At 47.2% G+C, this 16,829-nt stretch overlaps 1 protein-coding gene across 2 annotated transcripts in view; it reads right to left on the bottom strand.

Annotated features, from left to right (window-relative positions):
• Positions 1–418: 418 nt before the first annotated feature.
• LOC137334295 (protein SSUH2 homolog) overlaps positions 419–16,829 on the bottom strand; it is a 54,927-nt gene continuing 38,516 nt past the window's right edge. For both annotated transcript variants that reach the window (XM_067998969.1, XM_067998970.1), the window contains exons 6-12: positions 15,647–15,771; positions 12,918–12,980; positions 10,493–10,578; positions 6,203–6,295; positions 4,560–4,665; positions 3,200–3,307; positions 419–769 (exon numbers count right to left, since the gene is read on the bottom strand). In XM_067998969.1, coding sequence (XP_067855070.1) covers positions 632–769; positions 3,200–3,307; positions 4,560–4,665; positions 6,203–6,295; positions 10,493–10,578; positions 12,918–12,980; positions 15,647–15,771 — 719 coding nt within the window. In that variant the 3' untranslated portion in view covers positions 419–631. The remainder of the gene's footprint in view (positions 770–3,199; positions 3,308–4,559; positions 4,666–6,202; positions 6,296–10,492; positions 10,579–12,917; positions 12,981–15,646; positions 15,772–16,829) is intronic.

Raw genomic sequence — 16,829 nt, 5'->3', positions numbered from 1 at the left:
CTATAGGCTTTGTGAGTGTCAATACTGTTAAAGATAAGATTTCCCTAAACAAATATCATGTTCTTCATGGATGAATTAGGTTGTTATTTCCCTTTTCATATCATTGCTTTTCATTGTGTTCAATGTGAATTGTATACCATTTCAATGAGGTTGCACAGTAACATTTCTTCTTGGATTGTCCATGAGGACATCCAATTGGTCAGAAACAACATCACAGTTTAAGGCTGAATGGCCCATGTAGATAAAATTTAAAACTTCCTTTCATACAGCCAGAGAAACTCTGAGCACCAACTTCAAGATAAGTCAATTTGGTTCTTTATCTTTGTCTCATTCCTGTGCCAAGAATTACTTTACTATATCTAGGTGTATATTATATGTGTTTGTAGGTATCAACTCATTTATTTATCTTCCTATTACATAGAATTATATAGATTTTTTAATTACATTGAATGTACAGCACAGAAACAGGCCATTCAGCCCAACAGGTTCGTGCAGGTGTTCATGCTCCACACGAGCCTTCTCCCTCCCTACTTCATCCAAGTGTATCCAACTCTTCCTGGAGATATATCTTGTGAGAAACATTTGAAGAGTTGTGCAGTATAAGGAGAAGGGAGATGTTGCGCAGATTACTTCACATAATTATGCAATTCTTGCCAGGATATTCCGGAGCATGAACTTTATTTTCGATGCCGTACACAAAGTAGCTGTGATCTTTTCTTTTCCACTGGAAGTGCACTTCGGTGACAGGGATGAGTTCAACCGTATGGCGCTGCCAAAAGGGAAAAAATACATTACAGTTACAGTGGGATAGGAATGTGCGACTAAATGGACATAATGGAGATTTGATACTTAAGGAGTAATCAGTTAACTGGGTTGAAGGTTGGACTCAATCTGAACAAATGGTGGGAGTCATGGTGACAGCTGACTCACCAAAGAGTCATCAGGAAACTCTGAAAACAAAGACGGACTATGAGGAAATTACTCAATGCCTTCTCAATGTGGCTAAATACAGCACTTAGTGTACTACTAAACCATACAGACCTGGAAGGTCCCAGGTTTGATCCCTGGTCGGTAATGAAGTAGCTGATCTCAGATGGAGCAGCTGAATGGACACTTTAAATCAGCATCTCTCGGCTGAGGAGGAGGGAAACATTAGGAAGGATTTCCGTCCCCAGAAGACCATCCAGTGACTTCTGCTGAAAAGTGTGTCTGTGTGGAGATTGGTTGAGAACATGATCTTTCATGGTCAAGTAGCCTGTTATTATCCTCTGTCAAGATCTGCACACGGGAACTGGCTATTGTGAAGTGCTTTGGGACATTTTGCTTTGTTAAAGACACTATATAACTGCAAACTTTCGTTGGGTGTGATGCACAACAATTGAATCTTTGCCAGTATTATAAACTCCATGCTACACTGCTGGCAACCATGGAATGGCTGCTATGTGTAAGACAGTGACTTCAGGTGAGGAAGAATAGAAATGGGGGAATTTTTTTTAATAGGAAATTGAGTCCACATAGTGAGATGGTTTTAAATACTGAGATGAGCCATTGTAGAGTATGATGAAGATTCAAATGCTACATACTGATGGGGGGGAATGTTGGACACAGCTGAGGCCTGATGTAAAACCAATTACAGATACCAATTATATTTTCTGCGATGGTTCTTCAGTCAAGTGATTTTTATTAAGCTTGTGTGCTGGTTTTGTGGAAAACAAAGAACATAATGGCCTTGATTATAATCTCCCCCACCAACACGTGGGAAAGGGTCGGACTTAATTTTGTTTGGAGTCCCACGCTGTCTGCTGCTCAGCAATAGCAATAGGGCGGGTGGAACCGACTGGTCAGAAGAGGCACAGGTAAGTTTTAAAACTTTGCCTGTTTTAAGCTCCTTGTGGGCCAAGAGGAGCAGGAGTGCTCCCCCAAGTCTCTCAAGGAAGCCTTTGGCCTCCCAAAACCACCCCCCCCCCCCCACCTCGATCACGGCCCGTCCTTCCATGCCTCCCCTCCCAATCGCAGCCCCGACCTTCCATGTACCTCCCTCCCAATCATGGACCCGACCTCTCATGCCTCCCCCCTTCTCGATCGCGGCCGCGACCTCCCATGCTTCCAACCCCTCTCTATTGCGGCCCTGACTTCTCATGCTTCCCCCTCTTCTCGATCGCGGTCCCGACCTCCCATGCCTCCACCCCTTCTCGATCGCAGTCCCGACCTTTCATGCCTCCCCTCCTGATCGCAGCCCCGACCTTCCATGCCTCCCCTCCCAATCATGGACCCGACCTCTCATGCCTCCCCCCTCTCGATCACGGTCTCATCCTCTCATGCCTCCCCCTCCCCTCCTGATCGTGGCCCCGAGCCTTCCTCCCTTACTGACTTCCGGGGACCTTTCCCATAGATCCCTGGCTGTGGCCTACTGTCGCTAATTACTGCTCCCACCCACTGGCCAGGTAGTCAATCTGTCTGGCTGTTGGGCAGGAGTCTGCATTGATTTATTTAAATGAGGCTCTGCCGTTAAGATCGGCATGGCCTCAATATCCCCGGGTTTGTCGGATTCTTCGCCCGCTAGAAGGCTCCGCCACACCCTCCCTGCCTCCCTTTCAATATCAGGGCCAATGTCTTACAATTCAACCTGACTACCAATTGCTGATACTTCTGCTACATGTTTATATAAACTAGTTATAAAAATAGTTTTGTAATTAATTAATTTAGAACAAGGTTTGGCGGTGCTTTTGAATAGAAGATTGAATACATTAGTTCTCAGCAACATGTTTCAGCAAGGTGTAACATGGAGCTTAAAATATTGGCAAAGGCACAATTGTATGTTTTATTGAACCTAGTATATAAGACATTGAATCCCATTAATTGTATATAAATGAACGAAGCGTTGCCATGGCTTGTTGGTACGCAGATCATTCGGTAACAGCATCATCGCATACACACGTGGATAGTCTCTCTGTAGTGACATTGTGACGTAACATCGTGGTGTCACTACTTCATGTGTGCACACTGGTTAAAACGTCACAGCTGGTATGTACATGGGCAGAATAGTGAGCTCTACAGCCCAGCTGTTCTACAGGTGGACCTACTGCACTATCCACAGCTAAATGCTGGAGACACAATTAGCTTTCTCTCCCAAGGCTTGGATTGCAATGCAAAACAGCTGCTGTGTAGCTCCATCTTTCTGCTCTTCCTTTCTCCTCACCTGTTGGATTATACGAGAGGTTTTGCCAAACTGAGTCCAATGCTCCTGGATCCCCTGTTGGGAGACCTGGTTGATCCTAGGATCCAGGAAGCCCATTATAGGATACACCTAGGAAGAAGGAAAGAAATGTGACAGAGGGATAAGTCAAGAATTAAAATTTAAATACTCAGTGGCAAAGGAACAAGGCAAAATTGCTGAAGGAATATGAAGTGCTTTACAAAGTATGCAGCACTTTAGAGGTTTGGCAATACGAAGGTTATGGGGAGATTTAATAGAGGTGTTCAAAATAATGCAGGGTTTTGGTAGACTAAATAAGTAGAAACTGTTTCCGCTGGTAGGAGGGTCGGTAACCAAAGGACGCAGATTTAAGATAATTGGCAAAAGTGCCAGGGGGATGATGAGGAGAATATGTTTTATGCAGCCAGTTGTTATGATCTGGAATGCACTTCCTGAAAGCGTGGTGGAAGCAGATTCAATAGTAATTTTCAAAAGGGAATTGGATGTATACTTAAAAAGGAAAAAATTGCAGGGCTATGGGGACAGAGCAGGGGAGCCAGCAGATGCAGAATGGGCCGAATGGCCTCCTTCTGTGCTGTATGATTCTACGATTGTGAAGGTACTGAATGTGATTTCTTGTTTATGTTAAGGGAAAGATTACAAATGGACACACTCCACATTCTCCAACTATCTCTGAGCCCAAGACATAGTACCCCATGTGACAAGAATTTGCCACAGAGCAATAGGGGGTTGATTTTGACTTTTGGGTGACCGACCGGCCGCCCGTTCCGACAGCAAAGAGGCCCCCGCGATTTTGAGGCTCTGGCCTCTTTTAAATTTGGCGGGCAAGCTGTGGGCGCCAAACAGGCCTGATTGTGGCCTCAAAATCGTGTTGGGGCGGCTGCCAGCAAGGTAGCTTGCCGGGGGGGGGGGGTGAGGTCGCGATTGTGGAGGGTGGGGGTCTCGGGGCGGCTACGGCCCAAATTATTTTTGTGGGCCCTGGAGGAGATGCTCCTCCAGGGCCCACAAAAATAATTCAACACTTACTTCTGGCGGACCTTTTTAGCTCCATCGCCCATAGAACTGGTCGGAATGTACACTTCGCAGGGTCCGATCAGTTCCGACCTAAAATGGCAATTGGGGTCCTATTTATGTCATAGGACCCCGATTTCCATATTAAAAGGGGCCTACTGCCTGAAACGGGCGGGCGCTTTGGACACCCGGGGCGGGGTAGGTCCTTTTCAAAATGAAGCCGGACGCATTGCTGGTGTTAACTGGGCAGTATGGTCATTATCCCAGACGAAAGGAGTCAAAATCGACCCCATAGTAGGTCTTTCAGTCTCATGTCTGCCTAATCTCTTACCTGAAACTGTTGGTCAGTGAAGAGCTTCTGCCCGGTGACTTTACAGAGCGCCTTTGTAGGAAATCCACATTGCTGCTCAACAACATGTTCAAATTTGTTGTTTTCCCTGTTTAGGAAGGACGGGACAATGTCAGTCCTTTCAATAGGAATGTATCTTGCTTTTAAATTTCCTCTTTCAAAATCTGAAGTGCATTTCACTTGGTACCTCAGTAAAATTATGTACAGTTTTGTTCTAATGAAGTATCTGTCTATCCATATATTGAAGGGATAAAATTGCAGAGCTCCGCTCGTGGTGTGGAGCTTCACTAGTTGGCCGTATAGGTCGCAGAATCCGTCCCGATAGTGTTATAGCCATATATCTGACCCACGTTCCTGTCTAGAGACCCTGGAAGCAGGGTCTTGCAACGCAACCTCGGAAAAGTCTAGCGAGTATGTCACACCTCAAAGTGTCACTCTTGAAAGTGTCACAGAGGAAAGTGTATGTCACACTTCTGCCTGATTGGCTGAAATGTTATAATCATGAAACAACATCAAATCACAATTGAGCAGTCTTAAGAAAAGGTATAAAATAAAGTGAAAGTCAATTATTTCTTGTTGGTTTCCGTTTACTGTGATAACCTGACCTATCCCAAAGGGAAAGAACCGTTGATTTACGAGCACCTGCCAGTTTAGACAAACTTCTCTCAGCAGCAGTTAATTATCTCAGGGTGTGCCTATTTAGAGTAGTTTCCCACACGGGATAGTTAAACAAGGACTAGATCAGCTTTTTGATCTGCTCGGTTATGCTTTGTGGTCCTAAAGGGACAGGGCCATAGTTTCACCTTAAGACCAGACAGCTTTTCTTTATATCTAGTAAAAAGGATAATCAACATGTAAACAAGAAGGCGGCTCACCACCACCTTCTCATGGGCAATTAGGGATGGGCAATAAATGCTGGCCTTGCCAGCGACGCCCACATCCCATGAACGAATAAAAAAAACACTGCTCATTTCCATGTAATAATACACAGTGCATTACATGCGATATCAAAGAACATCACCCAGCTCATCATGAGCAGCACCGTGGGAGATGAGCTAGTATGTGTATATATTTTCCTCGACACTTCTCTCTCCTCCCCTCCTGTAGATGCTAACCACTCGCTGTGTCTTTGTTCCAAGGACATCTGTCATCCTTTGGTAGCTTGCCTAGGTGTTTGAGCCTTGACAGTAAGAGTGTGTGACCTACTCAACCATAGTGGACCTTGATCCTTTCCTCAACCAATATCCATACATGCACATTTTCAGCAAGGAGTGCTAGAGAATGAGCCCTGCCCAATTTCACTCTTCCCAATGAGAGGCACGGTGGCCAACTGTTGTGCTCCCAGCACAATTCTAACCTTACTTGTCAGTTTGTCGAGCTTTTCACCAGATAAGCTTTCTGAGGTCTCGGGTTTGTGGGGAAAACCAAATTAAGTATTTTAATATCGAAAATATGCACAGAGTTTTAGTTGTCTCTGGGTCAAATACTGTGACACTTTATTTGGTGAAAACATTTGAGATCTTGATGTGATGTGCACTATGGCTAGCAAAAATGGCAGACCAGCCACTCACCTACTGAACAACCTAACTTCTACTTAAAAATAAAGAAACAAAAACAGAACTCACCATTTTATCGTCAACTGAATGTAGAAAAACAACTGCCCTTGTCCCTGGCACACTTTGCAAGTCTGACGGCCATATCCAGAGCAGGAATTACAACTAGGGGAAAATCAGAAACTCATGTTGTGTATCACACGTGGTGTCTTCCAAGAATCTGTTTTACAGGGGATTATGCTGTCTGCTGGCTTATGTGTCTAACGAACAAGTAATGGCCACTTGACCAAATATTATTGAACTAATTCCAGTCTGGATAATTTGAATCATAGTATTCGTGCATCCACATTGGTAATTACATCTCGGTTGACTTTACAATGCATTTTATTTCTTGTGGAGCTACATGAGCTATATTACTCCAATATTTTATTGCACTTGGCAAGTTTTGCTTGAGGGTCACTCTCAGTTATGCTGCAGCACACTGCAACATAGAGCACAGGGGCTTGTGTCTGGGCCTGCAATACTTCATACACTAATTTTAATCATGCCACTGCAGGCAGTCGCCACTTGAAGGCCAGGCACTTCCTCACAGGATGGGGAGAAAACTATAGGGAACTCGTTCTATTCTGATAGGTTCCTTTCCTCATCCTATGGAGGTTGGGGTAACCCTACCTCCTAATTGGGTTATCATAGAAAGTTAGTTACGGCACAGAAGGAGGCCATTCGGCCCATCGTGTCCGTGTCGGCCAAAAGCGAGCTATCCATCTTAATCCCAATTTCCAGCACTTGGTCCGTAGCCCTGTAGGTTACGGCACTTCAAGTGCACATCCAAGTATTTTTTAAATGAGTTGAGGGTTTCTGCCTCTATCGCCCTTGTCTCTTTTACTGCAGAGCAATAAAAGCAGAGAATACAGTACTGAAAAGAGCTTATTTAACATCCAAAGGTTCGTGGCCTGTGGGCACTGGTGAAAGGGGTGGGTTGCAAATGGTGCCTGAGCCATGTTATGAGTATCATTGTATTAATCTCTCTCCAGTTCAAATTAAGCACAGCTAATAGGAACAGAATATCCTCCTATCAACAGAGCAACCAATGGTGAACACAGCATGGAAGGACACAGGGGGCTAAATTGGGCCACGTAGCGCCCATTTTGTAGGTGCTACGTGGACACCAAAGCCCCAAAAATGGCGTCCAAGATGCGCGCGCACACTTTCGGTGTGACGTGCGCAGGGCGCCATATTGGTAAAAGTGGTTGTGCACGCGCACCTAACGAACACCAGAAGCATGTAGAGTAGGGAGATTATGGCGTAAATCAGTGAGCAATGCTGATTTGAAGCAGCCGGAAGCATTTTCGAACTCCTTGCTCCAGCCAACACACCGTCCTAACCTCATAGAGCTGAACAGGAGTTAAAGGGCATGAAGGATGCCCCACCAGCGTTATTTAAAGGGACCATGCAGGAGTTACAGGTTAGTTGCTGGATTAGTTATTCCTTAACCGGAATAACTAATCAATTGTGGGTGTTTGTAGAAGTTTCCTATTCTTGGAGAAAGTTGCAATATTATATAGAGAGTGGTCTGGTTGGTCTTGCAGTACTGTTAATGGCATTTAAAATAGTGTGCTGAACAAGGTTGCTTCCAGATATAGGTGGCCTGCTAGGGCTTCCTCTGGGAATTGAACATGACTGGGAGCATGTAGAGAGGCCACGCAGAGCAGGACAAGCTGCTAGAAGAGGGAGGAGGAGGCGCAGGGTTCTCAGCAGCAGGTCATATCCAACGGGGCCCTTCAGGGACCAATTCTCTTACCTCAACTTCAGCGACGACCAGTGCATCCGACGTCTTCGGTTCACTAAAGAAGTCGTGACTGAGATTTGTCAACTGCTGCAGCCACAACTGCAGCCTCAGAGCAGGGCAAGGACAGCATTGCCTGTGGCTGTCAAGGTAACCGTGGCGCTTCATTTTTAAGGCTCTGGCTCCTTTCAGGCTGCTGCTGGTGATATAAGCAACATCTCACAGTTTGCAGTTCACTGCAGTATAAGGGAGGTCACTGAGGCTCTGTACGCACTCAGAAACAGATTCATCACATTCCCTCTTGACGGAGACAAGCAGCATGAGCAAGCACAAGGGTTTGCTCGCGTTGCAGGCAAACAAACTGATACTATTCACCCTTGTACATTCTCTTAGTGCCTGTCTTTCAAGTGCTTTTACCTTTCTTAGTGCTGCTACGAGGTGCTTCCCCAGTGGCTGGAACATGGGTGGTGGAAGGCTGCTGACCTTCAATTGAGAAGCGTGCAAATGGCCTTGGAGGACGATCTCGAGCAGCTCTGGGCCGCGAGGGCCTGGCTTCAGACTGCACCATCTTGGCCTGGGCTGCAGCAGTCTGGCCTGGCTGGCTGACTGACAGGCAACAGCAAGAGCACTGACGGAGTGGCAGGAGGAATGCTGTCATCCTTGATGCTGACAGCAGGTTCGTCTTCCATGGCGCCACTGCCATTCTCCCGGGGCAGCGCCTCAGCAATCCTGGTGATTTGCTGGAGAACAGATTGCTGGACTGCTGTGATGCCCTGGAAGCCCCATTCCACAATGGAACCCGGAATCATGATGGCAGCAGTCTGAGCTACCAAAGCAGCAGTGAGACCTTGGATAGCAGTTGTTTGTGCTGCAATGGAAGCTGTGACTTCGGTCATCAGACGCTGCATCATAGTGGGTTCCAACTATGATGCCAAGTTACAGCTGGACTCCCCCATGCCCCTTGACATTACACGCAGGCTCTCTGGCAGGCTTTTCAGTGCACCGAGCATTTGGTTGTGGATGCCCATCAGCCTTCTTCTGTAGCCTGGCCCAACAAAGTCATCATCTGACTCCTCTGCAGCAGAACTAGTATGTGACCTCGCCCTCCGGCGAACTGGCACCTGTGGTATCCATTCCCCCTGCCCCGGCTCCTGCGCACTTGTGTCTCACCTCGTGCGGAGCCCTCCTCCATCCTAGCGTCTAAACTACGCATAGTGTCAGTATCTGAGCTGGTGGCTGCGAGTGTAAGATCGAGTGACGGTGTTTCTGCATCATCACTGTCATCTTCCTCTGCCTTCTCTGATGGTACTGGTTCCAGTTCTTGGGTATGACAAAGGGACAGGTTGAGTTGTGGTGCGGGGAGAGGAGAAAGTAAGACGTGCGTGCTGACACCATCTGCAGCACGTGAGTCAGAAAAGATTGTGGGATGAGAGAGAAGTAGGAAGTGAGAAGGAGGATTAGGTATACAGAGACCCCCATTATCAATACCTCCTGCACCGCCAGTGGCCACGGCCGCAGTGACGGCCCGTCCAATGATAGACAGCACTGTCTCCTTCATGGGGGTGAGGATGTGCAGGCGTTCCTGTCCTCCCCCAGTTCTTTACTGCTGCCTACTGTTGTGTGCCACCTTCTCCTGCAAGAGGGGAGTGTGTCAGTGAGTGTCCTGCAAGATATTTGGGTGATGTGGCTGTCATGGTTGAATAGCTGCCAGTGTGTGCGATCTGTGAGTTGTGGGTGTGGCTTGCAAGAGTGGTAATGTGCGAGGGTGAGATGAAGCATCTGACTTGAAGAGTTGGTTACTGATTGAAAGAGTTTGTTGGTAGGTGGGACGGGGGAAGTAGTGTGTGGAGCAGTGGATGAGGCTAGTGGTGCAGTTGCTAGGAGATCCCACTTGACAGTTGACAGTAACTTACTCACCTTGACCATTCGTGTCAAATCATTGAACTTCTTCCTGCACTGTATCCGTGTGCATGGTGCGATGCTCCTGGTATTTATCTCGTGTGCAACTTCCTCCCACTGCCTCTTCAGCATATATCTGGAGGGCCTCCTGCTCCCCTTTAAGAGGTGCAGGCTGCCTTTAAGTAGTGCTACCCGCTCCCAATATTGAGGCCCCCTGCTGGTGCGTGCAACCATTCAACAGCACAGGTAGCGCTGGCTGCACGCAGCAATCATTTAAATCATCGGGCAACACGAATGTTACGTGCTGCCTGGTTCGCGACCAACGGGCACGGGTTAATCGCGCACCGCAATCCCAGCGCCCATTTTCGGGGCTTAACCAATTTAATCCCCACTGGCTCTCAATAAAATTTCTTATCAGCCGAAATGTCACCATATAATTAGTAGCTGATGTGCAGTCCTTGCTGTCAGAGATCAGCCGTTTCACTTCAGAAGCCAAATTGCCGGTTTCAGCCGTGATTCACTGCTCATTTGGCCTCAACGTGGAGTAAAAGATCATCATGTGCACTACACCTGGGACAGAAAAAAATGTCAACATTCTAACAGACAGGAGGAATCACCAGCTCCGTTCTGTGGGCTGGATCGCTTGCATTCTTGTGACCCCAATGCTACTTCCTTACCTTTTTATCCCACTACCCAAACAGTGATTACATCTGTCGTCACCGCCAAACCGAGCTCCTTTACCATCACAAACCCAGCATTTCACCTGGAGTTACAAAATGGCTCAGTGTTATCAATGTATATCACAAGACTATCACCTCGTAGACTTGTATTTGTAGATTGACGTCTTTGCGAAACTACTTGAAAAGGAACTATTCTCCAGGACCAGGAGAAGAATTCCCTCCCCCACCCCCACCTCGATGGGAGGGTCTATTTTGACTTTTGGCTGGCACCGCGCGCTGGTCGGGCTGGCACCGCGCGCTGGTCGGCCTCCCATTCTGGCAGCGAAGAGGCCTTCTCCACCACCACCCCTGTGATTTTGAGGTTCCGGCCTCATGTACATTCGTCAGGCGAGCTGCAGGGCACCAAACAGCCATCCTGATGCAACTCACCAGATTCGGCAAAGGAAAGCGGGCCGGAGCTGCTGCCAGGAAGGTGAGTCACAGGGGGAGTCGCGATCGTGGAGGGTGGGGGTCCTGGGATGGCAGCAGCACTCCCGCTCCTCCAATGCCCACAAAAATAATTCAAGACTTACCTTTGCTGGGCCTCTTCTCTTCCATTGCCCGTGGAACCAGTTCCTACCTATAATGGCAATCGGGGTTCTATTTACATCATAGGATCCCGATTTCCATATTAAAAGGTGCCTATCGCCTGGAACAGGCAGGCACTATGGACGCCCAGTGCAGGAGTAGGATTGAAAATTAGGGGTTATGGGGAGCGGGCAGGAAATTGGACATGAAGCTGAGTTCGGATCGGTCAATGCCCTGTGGGTGGCGGAGAGGGCCCAGGGGCTATGTGGCCGGGTCCTGCTCCTACTTCTTGTGTTCTTTAGATTTGTGGTTGGGATCAGATCAGCCATGATCTTATTGAATGGCGGAGCAGGCTCGAGGGGCCGATTGGCCTACTCCTGCTCCAATTTCTTATGTTCTTATGTTCTAAAACAAATCTTACTGTTTCAGAACACTCACACTATGCTGTTCCTCGCCAATGCCAGGAGCACATTGCCAAATTCTGCACTCTCAGCCTGCGATTTTACATTTACAGACTCAAAATCGTAGGCTACATGTGCGCAATTTTGCATTATGTGCTGCAATGTGTGTGTTTAATGCGGCCGTAAGGCTACCAGCCCCATTTTGAGGCCATTACTGCCCCATTAACGTCTGAAGTTGCTGGCTGTTGCTGGGGTACGTTTCAGCAGGTGCCAGGCACCCACCAGCACTTTGGATAACTGGTCATTCTGCACTTAGAAGCTTTGACAGTGATTGTTGGCAGTCTGTTTTATCGAGAGGTAAAACCCAAACCCAACCTGGCCTCACTCGACATCCAAACGTGCTCCTGGCATTGGCGAGGAACAGCGTAGTGTGAGTGTTCTTAAACAGTAAGATTTGTTTTCAATCTCACTCCTCCACTCTTATAACTTAAATAAATAGTCACTGAAGGGCCACTGAACTTGAAAGAAATAGTTTTATTCACCTACTTAAACTTAAATGCAATTACAATTTACTAGCAATGATATAAGACAGACATAGGTTTACCTAAACATACCTTAATAGCTGTGCAAGAGAGAAGGTGATTAGTCTTCCTCTTTTTAACACCTTAAACTTCACGGAGCTATGAGAATCCTAATTCACTGGAGTCTACGACCGATCTGGTGGGTTTGTGTCCCAATTCCCCCCGCCCCCCCCCCCCCCCATTCCTATAGTGCTCTTGCGTGACACCATTATTCTTAGCACAGAGATGTTTTCATTCACTAGACTAGGGATGTTGGTTTTAACTCTTTATCTATACATGCATTGGGTCTGGAGATATGATCTAATTTCCCGGACAATACACAAGACTGTCTTTTAGCAGACCTTGAAGCTTGAGACTGATAACATATCCCTTGGAAACTGCAAGTTTGCAGTTTTACAAAAGCTGTTCTTGCAGCTTTAAGTAATAAACACACCCATGAGCCTTTGCGGCCCTCAGTTAGCCCATAAGCCAAAGCATGCTGGGAAAATATACTTGATTCCTTTCTCACACATAGTCACTCTTGTCACTGAGTCAGACGGTGATGGATTCTAACCCCACTGCAGGACATGAGCACATAATCCCAGTTGACACTTCAGTGCAGTACTGAGGGAGTGCTGCACTGTTGGAGGTGCCGTCTTTCGGATGTGTCCTAACCAACATTTATTCCTCAACTCACATCTCCGAAACAGATTAACCGGTCATTTGTCTCATTGACGTTTGTGGGACCTTGCTGAGCATAAATTGGCTGCGTTTGCCTACAATATAACAGTGACTGCACCTCAAAAGTTAATTCATTGTCTGTGAAGTGCTTTGGGACATCCTGAGGATGTGAAAGGTACTATATAAATGCGAGTTTGTTCTTTGTCTACTTACCCGTCCTGTTTGAGTGCAGTTATCACACGGTACTTTACCCGTGGCCATGCATCTGTGGCATCCCTGAAACAAAATATAGTCAAACAAATTGAGTGTTGCCTCCAGCTAGGATATTTGCTGAAATTTCTAAAATGGAAACAAGACAAGGGGATGATTTTTCCCATCAACTTTTTCGACCTCCCCTTTCATCTCCTGAAGGCAACACAGTGTGATATGTATAATATGTCTGCGTATTTTAGGGGAGGTGTGAAGCTCAGTAACACTTGGGCTGGAGCATGAAGAATGGCTGCTAGTGCCCTTGGAACTACACCCCAACGTGAGTCACTGTTTGTAAGGGGGGAAATCAAAGGGAAAACTGGGGAAAAGTAATATAAAGGGCTGCATGATATCTCAGAATAGGGATGGTTTGTGCTGGATTGGACAGTCCAATGCGGCGTCCATCACTACTTTAGCAACAGTTTCAAAGATTTGAATGGCTTCTTAAAAACTACTCAGAAGGGGTCTGGGTGGTGAGGTGGGCTAGATATTGGCCTTTCACCGGCTTTACATCCAGCCCAGACTGATGGGACGAAAATCTCTTCCATCTCCTAACTGTAGGGATCCAGTGGACTCTTTGTGGGCAGAGACCCGTACCAGAAAACCGTTCTAATTCTGCACTAAATTGGCCGACTCACTCCAAGTGGCCACAGGATGGCTTTTGAGGGAAATGGAAAAATGTCACATTGGTGCTGTGGAGGTACTCCTCTGATGCTGACATGTGGTTGGAGCAGAGGGGGCTTTATTCTGCATTTAATGGTGATGGGTATAACATGGGAGTGCTTCATGCTGACACTGGATAACTGAAATGGGAAAGTATCTCCTTCCCCATCATTCACACCCCTGAGTTTGACACCATTGAAAGAGGAGTTGAAAGTTACAGGAGGTGCCATGAATGCTGATGACTTTGATGACTAGACTGGGACCCTTTCGTTCATTGATCAAATATTGGAATTGACTGTAGCTGTGGAGATGCCCTTGGACCTGACTGTTCCATGTTCTTGTGGGAGAGTGAAGAAAATATTTTCTAAAAGAAAATCCTGATCTCACCCAGGATGGTAATCGGGCAGGGTTCCCACTCCTAACGCAACACAGAGATGCAGCAAAGTGAATGGGATGCCTCCCTAGTCGAATAGCAAGCTACACTCATTATCTGGGTTCACATAATAAGTGTGGCACTTGCGTAAATTAAGATTTTTCATCTTTGGCTTTTTATAATTTTATAAATGCTCCGGGTTAAAATGGAGGCTGCTCTCTTTTCACTAGATACAAAAGGGGGGAGCTTTGACTTTGTTTTACGTCCCTTCCGATTTATAGTTCCACTGAAGTCATGTATGCATACAGTTTAATTGAAATGCCACTGAAGAAATACCACAATCAGAAGCTTTTGTCCCATTGCTAACTGAAATATGGCCATGAATGTTCCCCTATATAAGAGGAAGGCCCCTGCAGGCTTTCAATATCCAAATCGCACAGCCAGACTGTATGCCTGCAGCCAGAATAAAATGGCATGGTATTGCTCATGGCTGCCATTTGCCTTAGTTGCTATAGGGACTTTGGCCAGGATTTTGACTTGGACCCGGGAAGGGGGTGAGGAGATCGAATCACAGACGGGAAACCCAGAAGTATGGGTTTCCCGAACGTCCTTACGATTTTGATGTAAGGACATCTTTTATTTATTTTTTGTCAGATTCCCGTCCGACAGGCCAGCCTGATTGACAAGATGGCCTCAGTCGGACGGGAGCAGAGCAAGGAAGAGGACATGAAAAGATAAGTCTTCAGATAAGTCTTAGATTGTACGGATGGTGGGGGAGGGAACATGGGGGGGGCACCAATAGGCATGGGGGCACTGGGGGGCATGGGGGGCATGGGAGGGGGGTTCAGTCATCAGAGTCAGTCACTGGGAGAGTCAATCTTGGGGGGGTGGGGAGATCGGGGGTCATGGGAGGGTGATCAGGTGTTAGTCACCGTGGGGTCAGTTACTGAGGGGGGGGGGTGGATGTGGGGATCGGAGGTCATCGCAGTAGTCCGCGATGGTTGTGGGGGGGGTCTGCGACCATTAGGGGGGTGTCCGCGATTGTTGGGGGGGGCTGCGATTGTTGAGGGAGGTCGCGATCATTGAGGGGGTTGCTGCAGGTAGGCTTGTTGGGCCTGGGGAAACACTCCTGCTCCTCCGGGCCCACAAGCTGTGCCAGAAAGGCACTTACTTGCAATTTTGGGCCTTCTCACCTCCTCTCGCGTGGCATGAAGGACAAGGCCCGGGAATCCCAGCCCCCAGGGGTTGCAATTGCAAAACCTTTCAAAATGGAAGCCCACAGCCCCCTTGAAAGGTTTCAGTGACCAACCCGCCTCCTGGGAGCGGATTGGTCGTCCGCCCCTCGTCCTGCCCCGGTGAAAACCGGAAATGGGCGGGTTGGGGGGAGGGTCTGAAATAGTTGTAATTTTCAATGGCCCCCCCTCACCCCCAACCCACCCGTTTTTCACTGTTAAAATCCTGCTTTTTGTGTCTGGAGCCAGCGAATGAAACCTCCTTGTGGTGGTCCTCCATTCTATATGTCACAGTGCTGTCTCTAAATGCAGTGCTGTCATATAAACAGGCAAAGGTCAGCTTTAACTTGGCTCATTCCTTAGGGTGATGTTTGCTGGGACATTCAGTCCAAACTGCGCCTGGCCTTCTCTCTGAGTTGCCGTACCTTTACAGACGCAGTGTGAGGCACCTGGATCTTCTTTTTATTCTTCTCAAACATTGTTGGAATGTCAACCATCACTTCCCAGGGAGGGGGAGGGGGTCCAAAGCCATAATTGTCAACCGTCTGACCTAGAGAGGACAGAGAGAAAAGCGTTACCTTTATATTCTAATCACAATTAAAGAGGTGCTGTCCTTTGCTGCTTTAACACTGCCACTGTTTCAGCTCAGGGTCCAAGAGACTGACGGGTGTGAGCCCGCATTCGGTGTTTACATCACTAAACCCGGCTCCCTTACGCCAGCAGCCGACTTGTAGACTCAATATGTTCTATACGTCTCCCCTCAGCCTAAAGGAGCCATATTTAGCAGCAAACGCAGGAAGCCCACTTGCAGTCACCAGGCTCTGGTGAATTAGAGCAGCGAGCAGCGTCCAAATAAAAGCTTTGTGAAAAACGTGTTGCACGCCTTTTTTGTTTGTGGAGGTAGAGGTGTCAGAATGACGTTAATCACGTGACACAATGACGAACCTTAACTTGGTTTGCATCATCACGCAGAGTGCTTGAAGCAAATGTTCACAGTTTTTCCATCATAGTTTTCCATTCTCTTGCTCCCTGAGAATCTAACCTAAATATAAAAATCAGTTCCACAAGTTTGGACCCAACCATCTAATATTGGCTGTATCTTGATTCAGGAATTGTGCCCTTAGATTAGAAATTTGCTAATGTTACTCCATTAATTATAGTATCAGCTGTGGCTCAGTGGGTAGCACTCTCACTTCTGTGTCAGAAGGTCGTGAGTTCATAGTCCCACTCCAGAAACTTGAGCTCAAAATCTAGGCTGACACGCCAGTGCAGTACTGAGGAGGTGCCGTCTTTCGAATGAGATGTTAAACCGAGGTCCTGTCTGCCCTTTCAGGTGAACATAAAAGATCCCATGGCACTATTTGGAAGAAGATCAGGGGAGTTATACCTGCTGTGAGTAACAGCAGGCTACTTGACTAGAGGGGGTCTCACTGGCAATTTTCCTTCCCTGACCCAGGGATGCTATGGCCAATTGTAGCACTCCTACTGAGATTAACTAACTCAGCAAATGCCAAAGATTGAATACAAGATCTTTCCAATCTGCATGGATAAACTTGTTGAGCCATCAGAGGAATTGCGCACGGCCTTAGGAGAAAGGACAATGGGCTT

The sequence above is a fragment of the Heptranchias perlo genome, chromosome 17, assembly GCF_035084215.1.
Source record: "Heptranchias perlo isolate sHepPer1 chromosome 17, sHepPer1.hap1, whole genome shotgun sequence".
Lineage (NCBI taxonomy): Eukaryota > Metazoa > Chordata > Chondrichthyes > Hexanchiformes > Hexanchidae > Heptranchias > Heptranchias perlo.
The sequence above is the reverse complement of the archived record's forward strand: the minus strand, read 5'-3'. Positions and strand labels throughout refer to the sequence as shown.